Below are 12747 nucleotides of genomic sequence, written 5' to 3' on the forward strand. Positions count from 1 at the left end.
CAAATGATTCAGGAAGATCTCAGAAATAGTTTCAGAACTGGCTCAACAGCACAATAAACCACTGCACGAGAAGAGTGTGAGGAAAAATCTCTAGAGATTATCCAGAAAGGATGCTAGTGTCCCACCTGACCTCAGCAGGTGAACCGCAGTAACTGGACTACACTGACCTGTCTGCTGGAGCAAGGAGAGCAGCATCCCTGGCATCAAATGAAAGTCAGTTGTACTAATTTTTCCTACCACAATTAAACTGAAAGCACAGTATGATAGGAAGAAGCTTTGAGAGTATTTTTCCTGCCTTTCTTGATTAATGCTATTTAAAGTGTCATTGCTTTTTCACATTCATGTTAAAAAAAAAAAAAAGTAAACAAGGGAAGTTATGGCTGAAGTGTTTTCCAAATGTCACTCCTGCAGTGCTGTCATACTCTTTCTTCCACCAATTTTCCATGCCCATTTTCATTGTATGTCACTATAAGGATGCTGCAGAACTGGAGCAGAAGCCCAGCCTTTCTGTGCTGACCAAGTTTCGTTCCTACCTGATGCTTTGTGCAGAGCACAGTTAATGTGTGATAGCAGCTGATTTTCAAGCTCAAAAGTATCTACGAGTATTTAAAAATACCTTGGATGAGAAGGGCATGTCTTTAGCCAAGTAGCTGCTGAAAGCCTGAGAGCAGCAAGTGCTGACTTCTTTAATTATGTAAAGAATCTTATTACAATTCAGATTAGTGGAATCGGAAATGGAAATAAACGATCATTTGGGAGTGGAATTTCCTATTGTAAGGCATATGTACAGAAAAGCCACAGAAGTGTTACAATGGGTTTTTACTGCTAGTTCACTCTCTCTGTTTTGGCGTGAAGATGATCCATTTGTGCGTGAAACCTTGAACTGTAAAATTTTGGTCTGTGCAGGAATACTGTGTTTTGACTTCAAAAGGGACCCAGGATTACTCTGGAGTTTATCCTGGAGAACAGAGCTGTTGTAAGTACATGGAGATAAGTTGCAGGACTTTGGTTAAGTTGTTTTTGTTTTGTTTTGTTTTGTTTTTCGGGAGAGATCTCCTAGACTTGCCTGGTGAAAAACATGCCTCAGAGGGCACAGGACTGAACAATCGTAGTCTCCTAGCCTATGGGAACAGCGAAAAGAAATGATATTTCAAGGACCTAAACCAGTAAATCACTCACTAGTTCAAACTGCGAACAGGGCTTTGCAGAAATCCTGTGAAAAGGAAATGGGAGGAAGAGAATGAGCTATAAAACAACGGGAATAGGAAATGTGTCAATGTCAAATGCTTTTTAGAGGCTTGGTCTTTGAGGGGAGAGTTGAGATTCACTGCTGTTCACATAGAAGACTGAGGAACAGATGAGTTTGGTGGGTAGCTGTAGCTTCAGGGAAGGAATATGTGATGAGGAGATGTGGGATTAGAGATGGGAGAACAATTGCTGTGCCTAGTTCCACTGAGTACTGGATTTCTCTCTCAAAAGGGAAGGGGGAGGAAAAAGTTAATCATAGCCATGGGAAGGGTCACGTCCGCCTCAGCTCTTGGAAGGCTGCAGGAGGAAGATGGACAAAGCACCAGGTCTTTGTGGGAAGCATCAGCTGAGGTTTCAGTGTTGTAAGCCGATGAGTGGCAGCGCAGTTGGGGCTCCTTGACAGCAGTAGTTTGTCAACAGAGACAGAGCTGCCTTCATTTTGCAAACTATAGTAATAAAGATTGTTCCTCTTGATCTGTGTGCCTTTGCTGTTACAGCCAGAACAGCCTGTAGCTCCTCTTCCTTCTTGAGAAAAGGCTCTACCTGCTGTGTTGATGGATTGAAGCTCACTGGAGACAGAGAAAGATTTAACACTGACTTGAGGGCTTCTCTTCATAAGTTTAACTAGATAGATAGCCTTAGAACAGGTTTTAGAGTTTAGATTTGCAGAGAGAGAACACAAAACAGGGAAACCCCTGCACCGTTGGGATGGCAGCAGTGTTGTGACAGTACAAAAGAATTTCTTTAATTAAAATTCTCAGGAGACAGGAGATCCTTCTTTCTGAGCGCCACCCAAAGGAGTGGTGGCTCGCAGCTCCACGCAGCGCTCGGCAGTGCTCGGGCTGTCTGCCCACTGTGCTCCCTTCCAAAGCCCTGGGGACCCAACAAGCACCTGCAGGCTCTCCGAGTGCAGTACCTACGGCTCCTATTCCTGCTTCATTCCTTCCAAAAACAGTCTCAATTGCCGTGTGTCCTAAAACATTCTGGGACTGCTGCAGGATGCAGAGGCACCGTTCTCCAAGCAAATCCTGCTCCCTTGCCCTCCAGCAGAAAAAAAAAAAAAAAACAAACCCACAACTTTTGAGACTCACGTATTCAAAAGGAGTAGTGATTTTATTGTCCTTTTTGTAACCACCAGACAACACAAACAAACCTCCATTATCTATTTAGCTGTTATGTGTATATTTTTTCCAACACACAATATCACTTGCAAGGAAGTTTCAGAGTAATGAGAAGTGGAACTGCTACAACCATTTTCCACTGTGACAGGGGGAAATGTGACTGTGTAAGGCCTTTATAAACTATTTTAAAGTAACAGCTATGTGCATAATTTTTTTTTTCAGGTAAAAACAATTTGAGAAATTATAAATTTAATTAGATTATGCATTAAAATTAGATTAATTTAAATTACATTTTGAAAGGGAAGACTTTCAACTCGGAAAAGCTATTTCTGTGCAAATGGAAATTTTTGTTGTTGAGGGTATTAAGCTTCAAAGACGGCAAGATTTGAGATTACCTGGAGAAGTACTTCTAGTTTTTCTTTAAAAAAAATAAAGGAATGGGGTTGGAGTGAAAGTTTTGCTGATAGTAATTTTTCTTTTAGCATTGGTTACTTGTTTCTGTGTGGCAAAGGAAGAAGGAAAAACAAATGCTCAAAAGACAAATTAACAGCATAGAAAACTGTAATTACTTAGATACCTAAAACAACTGAGACGTGTTCAGCAACAGAAACAAAAGTAGTTTTCAAACTAACTGCATTTCACTTATAGCTGTTCAAACAGCTTCTTGCAAAAGATGGAGAATTCTGGTTATAAAATGCACCATTGGACATACGTTATGTAAATGAGGTTTGTAATATTTTTGGTTCCAACTGGAATCGAACAGATTCCCCAACCCGTGTGGCTGCGCCGTGGCCAGCGGCGCTGCGGAGGCGCGGGCTGGTCCTGCAGGCAGCAGTTGCGTTGTGAAGCGAAACCGCCTTCCCCCCAAGCTGAGTAACCTCTGCTCTGTGTCACAGGGATCATGTACCGCAAGTCCTGTGCCTCCTCGGCAGCCTGTCTCATCGCCTCTGCCGGCTACCAGTCCTTCTGCTCTCCAGGGAAGGTGAACTCTGTCTGCATCAGCTGCTGCAACAGCCCGCTCTGCAATGGGCCCCGCCCCAAGAAGAGGGGCAGTTCTGGCACGGTGCTGAGGCCGCATGTGGTGACCACGCTTCTGCTCCTCCAGTTGCCTCTGCTGCTTTTGTGTTGCTAAACTTCAAGCAAGTTCTTTGCCCTGGCACAGTTTGTTCCGTCTCCTCCTGTCTTCAAAGACACTGCAATTATTTTCTGTTTGTTTCCAAATCCCTGTCAACAGCAAGGGAAGTTCAGTGGTGGTGGGGAGAGAGGGTCTGATATTTTTGGCAGCTAATGAATTCAGTTAGCAGAGTGAATTTCCAGTGCACTTGAAAAGCCCAGCAGCAGGATACAGAACTCCTGCTCTTTTTGCATAACTGGAAACAAATCCATCTGTTATTCCTTCTGAGATGTAGTCAGTTCCTGAGTCGTTTCCATTTCCATGTTTTTAAGGTCATTGCTAATCGTTACCTCTGCCTTACGATGTCACGCTCAGTGTTCACAGAGGCCATTTGGAGCGCCAGGACTGGGCTCCGAGCTGGTCTCTAGTGGCACTACTTCCAAGCTGGGCTCCGGTGGTTCCAGACCTGATTTCTGTGAACTGTGGTCAGGCTTGCACTCACTCTGAAAAGTGCTCAAGAAAACTTTGTTATTGCCCCTTCTAGAAGAACTGCGCCTCGACGAAAAGAAGAGCAGCGGGCGTAGAGACCGGCTGCTCTGTGCTCTGGAGCTCAGGTCGGCTCTGAGGAACCTCTCCTTGTTGGCATGCTGTAGGGTCAGGCGGCAGCGCAGGACCTGCAGGAACACGCTGCGGAACTGCCGGGAGGAGATGTTGTACAGGAGGGGGTTCACCACCGAGCTGAGGTAGAAGAAGATGTCAGCGATGGGAAGAAGAGTGATGTACGCTCTGAAGTAGGGAACAGTCCAGTCCTGCTTTGGCTTGGCAGCAGCCATGATCCGTCTAACCTGGTTTGGCATCCAGCATATTGCCAGAGTTGCAACAATCAGTCCTGCAAACAGAAAGAGGAAGAAAAAGGTGTGCATACTTGGGGGGGAAAACACATAAAATACTTAGTACCACTTTTACACTTATGTGTTAGGAAGTAGTACCAATTTTTCAATGTTTTGCTTGACAGCTTTTTCTGCCAGTACCATTTTTTCTGTTTGTTGTTTTAAGTAACTGTTAGAAGGTCATCGCAGCACATGCTCTGACAAAAGACTGCATGGTGCTTGGATACTGTTTCTTTGTACCTGTTGTCATTTATTAGTTTTCAAAGTGTTCTTTCACTGATATCTGTATCCTTGGAAAGTCCATTTTTATTTTGGTTTTGTGTTCTTATGTCCAGTCAAGGCTACAAAGCCGATGAGGGGATGGGAGCATCTCTTACAGGGAAAGGCTGAGAGACCTGGGCCTGTAGGAGAGAAGACTGAGAGGGGATTGTATCAGTGCTCATCACTGTTTGAAGGGTGCTGCCGAGGAGGTGGGGGCCAGACTCTTCTCAGTGGTGCCCAGCAAGAGGATGAGGGGCAATGGGCATACACCCAGGAGGTTCCATCTGAACATGAGGAGAAACTTCTTTCCTGGGGGGGTGACAGAGCCCTGGAGCAGGCTGCCCAGAGGTTGTGGAGTCTCCTCTGGAGAGATCCAAACCCACCTGGATGCGATCCTGGTCAGCCTGCTGTGGGTGACCCTGCTTTGTCACGGGGGTCGGACTAGCTATCTCCAGAGGTCCTTCCAACCTCTACCATGCTGTGATTCTGTGATTTCTTATGTCTCTCCCTTTACTTTGGAAAACAAACAAACTAAATAGAACCTATAGCCATATTAGATCAGGCAATACCCAGAAGAGATCAGATTCTTGTTTGTACTTTACAAAAAAGAAAATGTATGCATAATAATATATTTCATGTTATTTTTGGTAAATTTCCTCTTACAGAAGATATTTTTAAGTAAAATATGTATGGATCTTTTTATGCTAATTAAGATACGTTGGGCTTTCTTAAAAATCAAATTCCAGTGGAATTAAATTATGAATGTAAATGAGAAAAACCCAAGCCTAGTCATGAAAGGGTAAGCAGTTACAGATTGTAAATTATGCTTAAAAATGTGGTATCTGACCATTTTGTATTTATATGTAAATATAAATACATGTTGGTGCATCACTAATAGCATTAAAAAGGGGTGAGTTAAGCGCTGGGTGTCTGACAGTTCTGTGGGCCAGTGCTCGCCGGGGCTGCAGCGCTGGTGCCGGCCTCGGGGTGGCAGCCCCAAGGGGACACGCAGTGGCCCGGGGTCAGCGCTGGTCCTGGGCAGCAGGCGGGGCAGAGGAAGGGCGCGGGGATCCTCGGTGGCATCCGCTGCTCCTGCTCCACATTAAGCGCTGGAAATCCTGACATCTTGCATGGAACCCCAGGGACGCAAAAGAGTTCTCCCAGTGCCCCTTCACTGCCCCGCGGGTGACTTCTGGGGCACAACAGAGCCACCAGTTCACGGTTGCCACTTTGCTTTTCTCTTTGCAGGAGGCATGCCTCACACGAGCCCTTAGGGTAGCAGAGGCACGAGCCGGCAGCGGGTATCCGGGTGGGGCACAGGGCCCGCTGCCAGTAGGTCTGTGCCAGACTGGTCACCTCCTCTCGCCACAGAAGCACAAGAGGCATTTTATTGCCTGCCTGCCTGGACTGGGTGAGGCTGCCCACAGCGAGCAGGTCACCGCAGGAGTGCAGGGCTGACACAGCACACGGATTTCTCAAACCAGGAAAATGACACTTCACTAGTGAGAAGATGTGAATGTAATGTGGGGTGAGGGGGCTAGAAAAGAGAAAAGATTTTTCCTAACTTTGAAACTGTCAGGGCTTGAATAGGTTATGTCCAAATTCTCTTCACAACCCACCTCCAAGCAAAGAAAAGGTATGAAATGTCTTTTTTTATTTTATTAATTTTGTTAATGAAGGCTATAATTACTTTAACAACTTCATGATCTCATTGAATGAGCTACCAAATAAAAATTGGCTTTTTGATCATTTGTTTCTCTAATCACTTAATGTCACAGTAATTTGGGTAGGATGGGAAAGTAACGTGTCTTAAGCAGTAGATGAAGAGTCCTGCAAGGCTGTTCTTAGTAGGCGAGCACCAAATGCCTTTACCTTTGCCATTTCCGGTTCTTCACCCACCGTAACTCTCCGAAGGCAGCGCTCTTTATGCTCATTCCAGTTTTCACACTACTCCCACAGCCCCTGGCCTGGCTGCCCTACTCTTCCCCTGCCGCCCCTCCTCACTTCTCCCTATGTGTTGTGTCTCTGGCAAAAGCCAATCCGAATTTTCTATTAGCCCTGCAAATTTTGTGCCCTTCAGTGCTTTTTTTCTCTGCTGTCAGCTTAACAAGTACAGGGATACCAGACCTGGCACCAAGCGGCAGCAAGTGAGGAGCCCTGAGCAATGACTTGTGACAGGCCTTAATAAAAGGGCAGCGAAAGGACGCTGCTGCTGCCGCTTCTGGCTTTTTCTCCTGGACACCTTAAACACAAAGCCCACAAAGGCAGGTCTGCAGAACGCTGCTCGCTTTTTACCAGATGATCTCTCTTAAGGGAAAAGAAAATAAGCTCTACAGTGTATTTTTTTGTTGTTCTTACTTAGAAACAGGATACTTCATCATGCTGATTAATAGTTTCCTAAAAGATCAATGCTGCTGTGTAAAACTGTCAGCAACAATGTGTGCATTCAGTTTTAAAGCTCAGGTGCAGTGCCCCGAGATGTCTGGGGGTTTTTTTGTATCTGAATTCTTTGCCATTGACCTTTCTTTTTAGTTCAAACTGCCAAATGTTTAAGTTTCCCCCTTAGACTCTTCAGACACTTGTCCTGGGGAATGTATTTCCTTGTGTGTACAGCAAGTGGAAGATGAGCTGCTTGTGCCCAGACAGTGTGGTGAGGTTAGAATTTCATGGGGTGGGAGGAGATGGCCATAAAAATTCGCTGTTTCCCAGAGATGGGTAGTTGTTAATTTTTACACTTAAAAAATGCTTGTTGATTCAAAGGAGATGCACCATATAAATAAACATGCTGACAAATTCACAATATTTTTTCCAACTGTTCACACTTCACATGGAGGTATGATGTAAACTGAAGTGCATCAGAAGAGAAGCTTTATGTTCAGACTGTAGCACATTAAATATTTTGACTGGATTACTGCTGCCAGCAATTGGAACTGTACATAGGCTGTGGGAGTTTGTGTTGTACTGCCATGTGCGGGCGGTGCTTAAACAGCATCGTATCGGCTTGAACCTGAACTGAACTGTACCTTACAGCAGGACTGATGCACTTTCCCCTTGAGCCCGCTGCCTGCTAGGAATTAAAACTCTTTCACTTTCATCCAACTTTCCCATCCATTCCTTCGTATTAAACTGAAAAAAAATAGTAGCTCCATTTATTTTTTCCCATGTTCCTGACTACTGCGCTGAAACGCCACACTAGCTGAGAGCAGAGATTTAGCTTCCGTGGAATAATGATGTTTGTAAACAAAGTGATGCTGAGGCCCAACGACCTCCATCACTGGTGCTTGAAATTTCCAACACACGTTTGAATCCCTTGGTTTAATCATCAGAAGTGCATCAGCCCATGCTAAGAGAAGCCAGGAGCCCTTGTGGTGTCTAGCGGACTATGGGTAAGTGAGTACATCTCAACCTTTAAGGAAGTGTTTGAGCTTACAATTAGTTTAACATTGATGTAGATATTTCAAGGTAGGAAGAAAAAAAAAAAGGAGACACTAAAAGATTCTTTACTAGAACCATTTTAAAAAGTAAAGGTATAAACCAGCCATAAAATAGTTTACCCAAAACAGGCACTACCATACTTAACTACTATTTTATTGTGAAAAAAAAACCTCCCCCAAACATCTTTAAAACTAAGGCATATAAATTTTACAATGATTTAAATTTGGGAATTGTTTTTCTAACTTCACAAAAGTGGATCTTGAAGTATTAATTCTTAGTATGTGACAAAGGATCATTTATGTAGTAAAATAAAGCTAGTGTTTAAGTGGCAGTAATATAAATATGCATTGCTGGCACAGACAAGGAGTTTGGCAGTCATCTGTCCCTCAGCAATACTTTATTGCTCAGAACATTCCTCTGGGCCATAGGGGACTGAATTAAATTCATTATGAACTTTATTGGGAAGGATTTTAAATACATGCCAGTGTCTGGTAGACTGGAGAGGGCTTCCTTCTCCACCCTTCCAGATTTTGCTTGTTCTTTTCTTTGAATAGATTTTTCTTTTTTTCTGCACCTGAGCACTTTTAAGTCTGTCTCCTTTCACAGCCCAGCATTTCCCCTCTATCCTGGTCACTGCCATCCCACAAAACCTGGGATTAGCTACAAAATTAAAATGTTCCTAGGAAATGCCAGCAACCTGCTGTATGTGGCTGCCATAGCCCATTTTCCCAGGCTGCTGTGTGTTCTCAAGTACAAGCTCCTTTGCCTGTGCCTCTTAACCCTGACCGCCCTGGGGCGTCAAGGTCTGCTGGACCCTCCTCCTCCTCCTCCTCCTGCTGCTGCGGTGCTCATCGGCAGCAGCCATAAACCTCAAACTTTGCTTTTCTGTGGTTTAATTAATGGCACAAAGGCGAGTTCTCAACATCTGCTTGTAAACTGACATTTAAATGGCAATTGTCAGTGGAACAGAAGCATATGGTTAGTGAGTTAGGAGTCAAGTGCAGGCAGCGATGCAGTTGGTTCAGAGGGAGGGTTGGGATGGTTTTTTTTCGTGCTCATTTCACATTCACATGCTTGGCCCGACTATACCCAAAGGTGGAACGTGACACTAATGCTCTATGCCTCAGTCACAGTCCCCCAGCCACACATTGGAGGTACTGGCTCCCAAAAGAGGAAATACTGAGACCCTCCCTCATTTTTAAGTTCACCATTATAAAGCAATACTAATCACAAGGAAAGCACTTGGTCCTTATTTGAGCATGCTACAAACAGCTTCAAAATCACAAGTAAATAATCAGTTTCTCTGTTTCCTCACTAATCAGATTCTTGATGGTCATAATATCAGTTGCTACTGATTTGGGAGTCACTACTAATTTTCCTTGAGAGAAGGAAAAAAGCAAAGACTCCAGTACTAATGAAGAATGTTGCTTTCAGGACGTGTGGTTTGGGCATGTATTTATCTTATGCTTATTATTAATCAGGACTAAAAAAACTTGCTTTTCATTAAAAATAGGGACATAAATCATTGGTTTGTTGTCTTTTTATCTTTTAAGAAATAAGTCAAGCCACAAAAACAGAGTCCTCAGTCACTGAGGTGACCTTCCCAAGTGCAGATCAGTGCAGTGCTGTCGCCCAGGATCTGCAGCTGCGCCGTGCCCCGCTGCTGCAGTTGTCTGCATGGGAGAAGTCAGCTACCATATGCTTATTGTCTACTGACACTTGTCAGTTAAATGTCAGTTTACAAACAGCTGTGACTTTCAGTGCTGTGAGTCTGCCTTGTAACTGCAGCAAAGAAACCATCCAGAATGGTGCCGTGGCTGTTGGCACTGCTTGGCAGTGCTGAACACTGCATTCCCTCAGCGGTGTCCGTCTGAGGAGGACTGCACCACCTCAAGGAGGGGACTGTCTTCTCTGCTCTCCAGCCCCAAGGATTGCCTACCAGTGCTGCTTCTGGCAGGTAAGAGTTTGGAGAAGTTTCTCTGCTCTACCAGCAGCTGGGTAGAAATTTCAGATCCAAACTTTTAGTTTCTAACACCTTCTGGTGAGTATTTGGCATTCGGTGACTATCCAGATCTACATGTGACTCAAACCCCTTGGTCCCTCTGACCAGCAGCAGCTACCTGGTGATGAGCAGAAGGGTGTGCAGGGGTGGGAGAGGGACACACACCTTTTACTAGCTGCTCCCAGTCTGGTTACTGCCTACCCCTTCCGCTCCCTTGTGTTTAAGGTTGGGAGATGTAAAAGCAAGAGCCAGGGAGGAACAGTGGGATTTCTTCAGTGTTTCTGTGGAACTTGCAACGTTTCTGCCTAACTGCCAGTGCTGGTATCCCCACATAAATGGGTCCATATAACATAAATCGTGCTAGAAGCCCCTTGTATAGTAAAAAAAAAAAAAAAGAAAGAAAGGAAGAAAGAAAAAAGGTCTTGTGACATTCAGTGCCATCATGCCTCCTTCCTTTTTGTGCAGCCTGCCCTCATCATCTAGCTAGGAAATCTGTCTCCTTGTTCTCTAAGACCTAGAATTAGGATAAAAAGGTAATGGGGCAGAGCAGGAGGATAATTCTTCAGACACGGTGAGGTGGCCACACTCTTATTGCTCATGCACACTTGCTGCTTGGAACAAATGCATGAAACCCAAATAGGCCACCACCTTCTCTAGAGTATTAGAATGCCCATAAATGAGGTTCCAGCTGGCATGGAGACCCAGGGTGCCACACGTAACACAGGCGTGAGATAAGCTTACTAGAAGGCTGCTGGCAGAGCTGCAGGTGTCCCCCTCAGCACTCAGCACCGCCGCTGGAGCGCGGAGTCCAAGTCTGGCCTGGCTGGTTCCTGCACCCGGCTCCTTTGCGGGTACAGAGCTGCTGCAGGCAGCACCACCAAGCAACTGGTCTCACCAAACACACCTGCTGGGTTTGCCAGCCCTTCCCCTAGTGACAACTAACTTCACATGTCCCCAAAATCCGTTGCTTAATGCTGTATTCAGTGTCACAGCCGTCAACAAGGGGTTGCTTGACTGAGGGCTGCAGTGTGCTCCACGGATAAAGCATCTGAGGAGGTTTGAAGCAGGAGAAGAATACTAATAGAAACCTCCCTTTTCCCTCTCAACCACATGCAAGCTTCTTCCGCTGAAGGACAAACATTAGAATAATAATAAGCACCTATTGATGTCTGCTGAGGTGAACATAAAAATGTATTAACCTGAGAGATAAATATTGATACTGCTTTGTCTGTGTCAATGTTTTGTTTAAGGGACAATAAATTTTGATATTCTCTGAAATAAGTCAATGTGCACTGCTACATATGTTTTGTATGAACTCAAATTATTCAGCAGCTCTGTTCCTTTTATCCTCAACTCCCAGAATAAAAGATCTGCCTTCCAAAAGTGCTTATCTGGAAGGGAAGGTGGTAATAAGTAAACTATCCCTATTCAGAGTAACTACAGGGAGAAGAGAGGATATGGTGTATAGTTCCCAGTGGTTTCCCCATCAGTGTTTTTCTAACACCCAGTGAGACCTGCAGGATCTCCGTGGGATCTGACACTGGATCTGGGCAGCAGTGTGCAGCCTCAGAGAACAGGAGTTTCTCATCAGCGACCTGCTGCCTTTGCGGTGGAGCCGCCTCACACAGAGCACATACACAGGGCTCCACTGGCAAAGCAAAACCAGGGCAAAATCCAGGCCCTGCTCCCGCCTGCGCTGGTGCTGCAGGGATAACAAAGAGAAAGGGGGAAGGAGACAACATTTTTGTCACCAGCACAAGCAGGCAAATCTCCAAGCACTCACAGAGGAGCTCTGGCAAACACCCCACAGCCCTTCTCAGAATAGGTTTAACCTGAACAGAAGCCAGGAACAAACTAGTTATCTTTATAAATACTGCTGGAAGGATTAAGCATATGGCCTGGGACAAATAGTTGAAAGCCAGCTCCATGTACATCTGATCCTGTCAACAGCTTCCAGCAAAAAAAAACAATGGACCAGCAACTCCCATAGCCTTCAGAGAGATCTGGGTCCACCTAGTGTTCGTTGTGCTCCTCCTGGCCTCTGGGTGCTGTGCAAGGAGGCCACAGCTCCTTAGTGAGCACAGCTGGGTGATAGGACAGTGCTGTCCCACAAAGTGCTGCATAAATGAAAGCGAGAAGAACCAAGCTGCCTCTTGGTGCAATACATTTACAAAACCTACAAGGTTTTGCTAAATTTGTTGCTGTTTTGTACATAAAGTTGTCTTTCTTCCAACTCAATACACTATTAATGGTCTTGCCAAATCACAAATGCTAAAGTGATGCATGGACTCTTCCCGTCAACAGCCGTTCTCTCCTCAGCACAGCCATGTGTTCACGTGTGGGGCAGTGACACCACAGGGAATTTGGGTTTTCCTTGTGAAAAGCTTCCATAGATAACTCAAGTTGTCAGGTGCAATGAGAATTTCACACAAGTATTTGCCACCCTTGGCATCAGAAAAACCACCTGCAGCTCCTTTTGATGCTTCTTTTCACAGGAGACTTTGTGCCAATGTAAGTCATCATGAAGACCCAGGCCGTGCCGGCCGCAGCTCCAGTGCATGTCTTCTCACTTGGACTGCATTATGCTCTGTCCCCTTCTAATGCCCTTAGGGGTGCTACGAGAGCATTGAGGCCAAACTGGCTTGTCAGAGGTTTTGGCCCAGTGTTGCACCATTA

At 45.1% G+C, this 12747-nt stretch overlaps 2 protein-coding genes across 2 annotated transcripts in view; one reads left to right on the forward strand and one right to left on the reverse strand.

Annotated features, from left to right (window-relative positions):
- Nucleotides 1–3501, forward strand: part of LYPD1 (LY6/PLAUR domain containing 1) — a gene marked incomplete at its 5' end in the record, with an annotated part of 14843 nt that extends 11342 nt beyond the window's left edge. Inside the window, one exon of the mRNA XM_008941814.1 lies at nt 3266–3501. Coding sequence (XP_008940062.1) covers nt 3266–3501 — 236 coding nt within the window. The remainder of the gene's footprint in view (nt 1–3265) is intronic.
- A 353-nt stretch (nt 3502–3854) lies between these two features.
- On the reverse strand, nt 3855–4406 carry LOC103774416 (G-protein coupled receptor 39-like). The gene has a single exon (XM_008941824.1). The coding sequence runs from the start codon at nt 4404–4406 to the stop codon at nt 3855–3857; it is 552 nt and encodes a 183-aa protein (XP_008940072.1).
- Nucleotides 4407–12747: the final 8341 nt, after the last annotated feature.

This window comes from Merops nubicus, unplaced genomic scaffold (assembly GCF_000691845.1).
Source record: "Merops nubicus isolate BGI_N331 unplaced genomic scaffold, ASM69184v1 scaffold16310, whole genome shotgun sequence".
Lineage (NCBI taxonomy): Eukaryota > Metazoa > Chordata > Aves > Coraciiformes > Meropidae > Merops > Merops nubicus.